Source organism: Alligator mississippiensis, chromosome 10 (genome assembly GCF_030867095.1).
Source record: "Alligator mississippiensis isolate rAllMis1 chromosome 10, rAllMis1, whole genome shotgun sequence".
Lineage (NCBI taxonomy): Eukaryota > Metazoa > Chordata > Crocodylia > Alligatoridae > Alligator > Alligator mississippiensis.
The window spans coordinates 51,756,652-51,764,057 of NC_081833.1; the positions used below are offsets into that span (position 1 = coordinate 51,756,652).

A 7,406-nucleotide genomic window follows, 5' to 3' on the forward strand; every position below is an offset into this window, starting at 1 on the left:
ATTTTGTTTTTTTTTCATTATATTAGGACCCAAAACAGCTTAAATTATTCACATGTATGCTTTTGCATCTAAGATACATAGCTATTGAACCATAAATATACCATTAAATGGACTGTTTTTAATGGAAATGAAGAGTTTTGAAGATAGGCAGACAAGGTTCCTTGGGTGAATTTGATATCTTTTATTAGACCAACCTAAATTTTGAAGATTACATTCTGTAGTCTATTCTCTTCTTTTCTCAAACAATGTATGGAATGCCCATTAATGTCAATGGAAGTTACAGGCAGAGAACATATGGAGAACGTGTCCCAATCTTAGAACCAATAATGTTGCTCACTATTTAATACTCTACTGGTCCCAATCAGGATGGGCAACTCATGACTGTCAATAAGGATGGAATATTAGGATCATGAGCAGTATAAGACTGTTACAATGTAACTAGAAAACTACAGTTCTACCTACTTGCTGTAGTTTTCCAAAGTGATCTCTCTTAACTTGGTTCAGTGTGAATCAGTTTTGTTTAACTAAAAATGACTCCAAATTCTAATATCAATGAGCCACACAAGTGAAAAATAAAAACCTAGCAACATCCGTTACAGCTCTGAAGATAAGAGTAAATTGAATTCAGCAAATCCTATACTTAAAACCATCTCATCTAGTGCAGAGCTGCTTCTCCATTCATTTTATTATTTTTTGTAAATAAAGTTGGTCTGCAGAAATAGTTTGTAATTAAACAAGCTAAATAAATGAAAAGTAATAAAGGTTCATCCACACAATGACAGGAAACTTCCCTGTTTTTTTTTCCAGCCACAAGTTAATTCATTCATAAAGTAGCAATACAAAGTATTCCCCTGCCCTAAGAAGCTTTTGTGATTTACAGCCCCAGTGGCTTCAATTAGCATTAAAAATAGAAGATAATTCAGGCCCTCATACTTTTCATGGATGCCACAAAATTCTTTTTTCTTCCTATAATTCAGAGTCATGTGGAACAGGAGGGCTGCAATTCAACCCCCAGCCTACACAGTAATTAAAACATTTAGAGCAGAGCAGCCCCTGCTGGGCCCGTGTCAATGGTTTAATGAGATCAGAGCTCTTATCCCAGAACAGAAGGTTGTTTACACACCAAAAGTGCATATTTCAAACACACTCCCTTTACCCTGGTTTGTGCCTTCACCCAACAACAATTTGCTACTATCAGATCCTCCTCAGATGATGGATGCATTTGGCAATAGTTGAACATCAGTTTTCTCCTTGTGAATATTGGGGGAAAAAAATCAGCTGAGCAAAGCTTGCTCCAACCAGGAAACTCTAACTTACAGTTCAGTCCTAATACAGGCCTTGCATTCTTTAAGCATGCCTCTGTCAAACACTCCAAGAATCAATTTACACAAATATTCCCCCCCCCATGGGTTATGAGACTCATCCATGTAAATTCAATAATATTTTAAAGTGTACACACTAAACTATTTTTTTTAATATGTTAGTCATTCATTCCTTGTTACTCCAAACTAGCGGCAATAATCCCTATGTAACGCAGTGTCAACTTCCTTGGGAGGCATAAGTTAAGCAGACCATTTTAATGGTCTTGTTCTGAAGAAAACAGACTGCACAACAACTGATTCCTGATCTGTATGTAGCAGTAAGTCACATTTCTCTATCAGAAACAAGTTCCAACCAGGACAATTCAAAACTTGAGAGCAAGAACAAAGGTCTCACATTACTGAACATTCAACTCCCATCAAAAGTTCTCAGGAGTGGGCAGATTTTCACAGAATTAGGCCTCATGCTGATTGCATCAGCAGCAGGAGAACTCTAGTTAGATTCCATGAGATAAAGCTCAATAGTGCATCAAAATATTCCTAATGTCAATACTTTTCTGAAGGAAACTCAGTTGGACCTTTCAATTCAAATAACATTCTTTACTCTATTTCATCTATTTCTAGTATAAATCAAAAAGGCAGCAATTAAGATCTCATTTTTAGTAAAATAACTTTTAAGAGAAAAACCAAACTTTCAACGATGACACAACAAAATAGCGCTATTCCATAGAGGCTTGTAAGCTTATTGAATCATGTTTATAGGTATTTTAAACCAAAGAGAAGATGGGCATTGGTTGATTCAAGTGTGTAGGACAATTGTTACTTGGCATTCCATTTGACTGACTCTTGGTGCAAGTGACTATTAGTCATATCCACATCTATTGGTAAACGAATAGCTAAAATGTTAAGATGCAATCCACTTTATTTCTTATGCAATTATATTAGGGGATCAAAAAGAGAGGTCCTAGAAAAGAAATGGTATTGCAACCTTAATTGTGGAGTCACAATTGTGACTCCACAATCTTTGTCATAAGGACTTACATATGGCACATCTGTTTCTAATGTAGGATTAGAAATATATCTTTCCATATTACAAAAAGTTCATATTTTAAAGGAACTTAAATATACCGTCTCAGCTTCACTAAAGGAAAATGCCAGTAAGTCTGCATCAATTAACAGGAAGTAGGGCCATAAATGCAATGCACTAAGTCACCATTATTTTGAACCGTTCTGCACCAAATTATGTTAAAAGGGATAGTCAACACCCTCTTTTGGAACAATGGTTTTCAAGCACACTTCGAATTAAATAAAATGGATGGAAAATTTAGTTTACTGCTAGGCTCTTACAGTGAGTAAGAAAAAACTATTTTTTCCTAATATACTTAGAGATAAGAAAACCTTAAGAATCCCATAAGTCTCTGAGGTTCTCAAAACTTAGACTTTTTGATCTTTTTTTCCTTGTACTTTAAACTCATGTTATTCTTATCTATTAAGTTTGTTGAAATTATTTCCTACAGAAATGTATTTATGAGGGTAGAACAGCACACATCAAAACCCTGACTCAGAGGAAGGGGGGGTGGGGGAGGGACATGAATAATGAAGACTAGAATTTCTTATTTTCATATACATCATGCAAACATGAATTTCTCCCACTGACTGCTCTTTTAAACACATTTTCTGCTGGGGGGAGGGGGGAACAACCACATTTAAAACACTTCAACCAACAATGACAGAGTTTGCCGGTCGATAACAAACTGCTGCCACCTTGCATCTCTATAGCATCTTCCAAGAGAAAGTTTTTTTTAAGAGCCCCCCCCACAAAAGCCTCTCATCCATTTGCGAGGTCTGGGGCCTCAGTAGGAGGGAAGAGAAGCGCAGAGGGCAGGCGGGATTGCAGCTCTGACAATGAAGTGACTAGCAGAGAAGTTTCCAGGTTGGATGACTGCCCTGCCTGTGTTTTCAGGCACCGCATTCCTGCCCTGGGAAGCAGAGATTCCCGTCTGCCCATCAATCAGGTTACTTTTCCACTCGCTCAGCTCGCAGGGCTTGATCCCAAGAGCCTGCAGGGAACTCCAGCGAGCAGCCCCTCCGGCCTCCCATCTTTCCCCTCCGTTTCAAGAGCCCGCCCCCCTCCCCAACCGCACGGGGAGGGGGGAAGCACCCCCCCCCCCGCATGTGCCGCAGAGGTGACAAGCGACAAGTTCAAAAACTCTCCGAGAAGAAAATCCTCCCGGCGCGAAGAGCGGAGCCCGGCGGGGGTCGGCCCCCGGGCAGGTGCCGGGCTGTCCCCTGTCCCTCGTGCCCGGAGCACGCTGCCGGCGCGCGGGCAGGGGCGGGGAGGAGGGAGGACGCGGCCCGAGGTGACATACCCTGGCGCCGGCGAGCCTGCACCCCGCCCGGTGCGGGCAGCCCTGCTGGAGTCCCGAGCCGCTGCCCCCGCAGTATTTCTGCTTCACCATCCAGTCCTCAATGCCCTTCCGAGCCAGGGAGGCGTTCACCGCGAAACTATCACCTAGGAAAGCAGAGGAGACAACGCCACGCTGGAGCGGTGCCCCGCCTGCCCCCGCGCCGCGTCCGGGCCCCGGGGGCAGCCCCGAGCCGGGCACGGGCGGCGGCACAAAGTTTGAGGGGCAGGCGGGGGCGAGGCTGGGTGGCCGCGAAGAGCCGTGCCTACCTTCGGGGCTTTCCCGGGGCTTACACACGGCAGCTGGGCACGTCCGCGGCAGCGGGGGGAATAATAAAGGGAGAAGATTAGAGGCCGGCATACAATCCCAGCAACGAGCCGAGCAAGGGGAAGGGGCTGGGGAAGGAGCAAGTGGAAGGAACTAACCATGTTTGGAGTGAAGTTTCCCCATTTCTCTGCACGGATCTGCAGTTGCGACTCATTGGACTGTTTGCGGGGGCTCCCTGGGCACAGTCCCGGCGGGGCTAGACATCCATGTGCCGCGCCGCCCCCCTGCCAAAGCCAAAGCCAAAGCCAGACCGCGGCTCGGGTCCCTCTGCAGCGCGGTCCGGGTCCGGCTCCGGCTCCCTCTCCGCGCTCCTCGCTCTCTCTTTTCCCAAAGACAGAGGCGGTTACAAAAGACCTTACTTCACCCACCAGGGAACATGATTGACACCTCATTGAGATTAGACCACTTGCAGGCAGGCGCTGGCTTCCTATTGGACTGAGGCGGCACATGAAAGGGAATAAAGATCCTTTTGGAGTCTCCAAAAAAAAAAGAAAAAAAGAAAAAAGGAGCAGCAGCGGCGGCAGCTCTAGTGCATTTCACTTCCAGCCAGACACAGGCAGCAGAGCACAGAGCCATGGAGGAAGCGCTGGGAAGGCAGAGGAGGAGGCCCCTTTCTAATAGCTGCAATGTGTTTGCTCGAGCTGATGCCGGCGGGGACTTTGGGGCACGCTGCATGCCCCCCAGGCGCCAGGTCCTTCCACTTCCCCACACCCAGCTGCAGCTTTCCAGACCTCCTTGCTCCTTCGTGCTGCACGAGGACAGTATGCCAGCCCCGGCCTCTCACGCTTCCAAAGAGGGTGTCTGGGGACCGGGTTTTGGCTTTTATGTTTTCCTCCCATGCTCCATTCCTAGACCAACTGGTTTGAGGACTAGGGTGGGAGGGGGGTGCAAGAGCAGCTCTGTGCCAAGTTTGCACCACCTTGTTTCTGGTTCCAGCAACGCACCTAGACTCCTGGCAGCCCCGAGCGAACTTTTAGTATCAGTCCCCCTTCGCCACAAATAATGATAATAATAATCCCAACTTTACCATTTTCAGGCCCCCTTTCAGTCTGGACCCTGGGTGGCCACCCAGTTCACCCATGCCTGTGTCTGGCCCTGCCTGGGACTGGTGTAAACTGCAACAGTCCTAGAGGCTGCTCTAATTTAGATACAGCTGCAACTGGCCCCGTGCTGACCCAGAAGCCCCAGGGAACTGGAATGCAGTATGTCAAAGCCATTCACCCTACCACTGCCTGCTGTGCTTCCAGTTCTCGGCATGCCTAGTGCCAGAGGGCTCCCAAAGGACAGTGGTGTAGAGCAGCTTCCTTGGCCCTTCCCTGCAGTTGGAGCAAGCTTATGCCAGAAGTCTTCCCAAGTAGAAATCCACAGCATCCTGCCAGCCTTGCAGCACCCAGGTACCAGCTGACACAACTCATAGCACTCTTGGGAAACCCAGAATCCGGATCATCAACTTCTCTGGGACTTGACAGCATTCTGAATCTGCCAGGATCAGCCCCTTAGGATTTTAGGCCATTTTGCGTGGGTTAAGCACTGCAGTATTGGGCTCTAAATGAGGTTGTCAAACATTTCCATTACAAAGTACGAAGCTCCCTCAGAAGTCAAGGTCTCCTTCCCCTCTGAAAACTTGTCTGCATCAGGACCCCTCTTTTGGTGTATATTCAGAAATACAGTATTTTAAATAGACTGATGTTCATATAAATAACAGTCAAATGAAGTGTCCTTCCTCTTCCCTCTGTGAATGCCAAATATACTGGTATCTGGAAATTTAATACAAATACACACCTTGTCACTTCAAATTATATCCCGCATATAAAGTAACTGCTCAGGTGCTAGGCATCAGAAAACTTCAAAGAAAATGCCACAACAGACAACATGTTTTTAAAAGCCTGGTCTTCCTAGAAGCATAAGAATCAGCAAACTCTTACTTATGTGAGTAATCTTTTCTCATACAAACCATTCGAGTCAAGTCACCATGACTATGAGAAACATTCACCCTTCAAGGCCAGAGGTGTTAATGGCTTAGAATGGTCATGGACAACATCTTCTATCAGCCATATAAATAATAAAATAAAAAAGCCAGGCTTCTCCAGATTTTAGAACATTAGTTTTGTCTTACAGACAGGATAAATAAAAAGCCCCTTGCATTTTTGTACAGAGAATTTTCACAGTCATTAAAAATGTGTTTCCTTCCTTTTGCTGGTCATTATTTTTTACTCTATGAAAATCACATCTCCCTCGGGATTATTTTAGTTCGGCTGGGCAAGATAAAAGAGAACAAGAAGAGCAGAGTGCTTAGTAGCTCAAGTTTTGAAAAAGAAGAGTGAGCATTTCTAAGAAATTTGCTCTACAAACCACTACTCAAACCACGTAGGGATTGGTGTAAAAAGGTCCACTCCAAAACATTTTGGTCCAACTCTATGTTTTCAACCCCTCACATTTTGGGGGACATGAAGCAAAGGAGATATGGGATGGAGGCAGACTTGGAACTAATCTGTAATGGAGATTCCAAAATTGCAGCAGTGTAACTTTCAGGAATGGAGTTCATCATCAGGAAAGATTACAAGAATATGTGATAACACTCTGGTGTTGAGTGACTCAGTCAATGCAAAGACATTAAATAAAACATTTACTACCTCAGTAGGGGCCAACCTTTCTGGCAGGTATGTCAGAAAGAAGCCCCACACCCTCCGCAAGTGTCATTCTGATCCCCTCACCTTGCCTGATCTGCTCCCTGCCAAATCTGCTGATTTGCTTTTTGCTCCCTGCCCTGACCCCTCCTGACTCTGTCACATGTCACACAAAGAGGCTGCCTGTGCCACTTGTAGCACACGTGCAACGGGTTGGCCTCCCTTGTACTACCCAATACTTCTTTGGAAAATTAAGAGAGGTTGCTTTATGGTATAGTTTCAACTCTGCGCCTTTCTAGCAAAGAAAACTCTTGGATTGTGAAGTTTGGTGATTGCGACAGCATTAACTCCTGTCAAACAGCCCATAACTTGCATCTTTTGTTGAATTTTTTCAAAATTGATTTGAATAATGTATCTGGCCTATTTTTTATGCCGGGTATTTAAAGTGATTTGTTTGTTCCTTTGAAGGTTGTCTCTTCATAGATTCATAGATGTTAGAATCGGAAGGGACCTCCATAGATCATCGAGTCCGACCCCCTGCATAAGCAGGAAAGAGTGCTGGGTCTAGATGACCCCAGCTAGATGCTCATCTAACCTCCTCTTGAAGACCCCCAGGGTAGGGGAGAGCACCACCTCCCTTGGGAGCCCATTCCAGACCCTGGCCACTCAAACTGTGAAGTTCTTCCTAATGTCCAGTCTAAATCTGCTCTCTGCTAGCTTGTGGCCAT

General features: G+C 45.2%; 1 protein-coding gene across 3 annotated transcripts in view; it reads right to left on the reverse strand.

The window, feature by feature from the left end:
* Positions 1-5,140, reverse strand: part of NKD1 (NKD inhibitor of WNT signaling pathway 1) — a 169,044-nt gene extending 163,904 nt beyond the window's left edge. Inside the window, exons 1-3 of one of the 3 annotated variants that reach the window (XM_019497492.2) lie at positions 4,150-4,260; positions 3,994-4,026; positions 3,689-3,831 (exon numbers count right to left, since the gene is read on the reverse strand). In XM_019497492.2, the coding sequence (XP_019353037.1) occupies positions 3,689-3,831; positions 3,994-4,026; positions 4,150-4,174 (201 nt within the window). In that variant the 5' untranslated portion in view covers positions 4,175-4,260. Of the gene's footprint in view, positions 1-3,688; positions 3,832-3,993; positions 4,027-4,149 lie in introns of all 3 variants that reach the window. The other 2 variants (XM_019497491.2, XM_006273214.4) reach the window with 2 other exon arrangements.
* Positions 5,141-7,406: the final 2,266 nt, after the last annotated feature.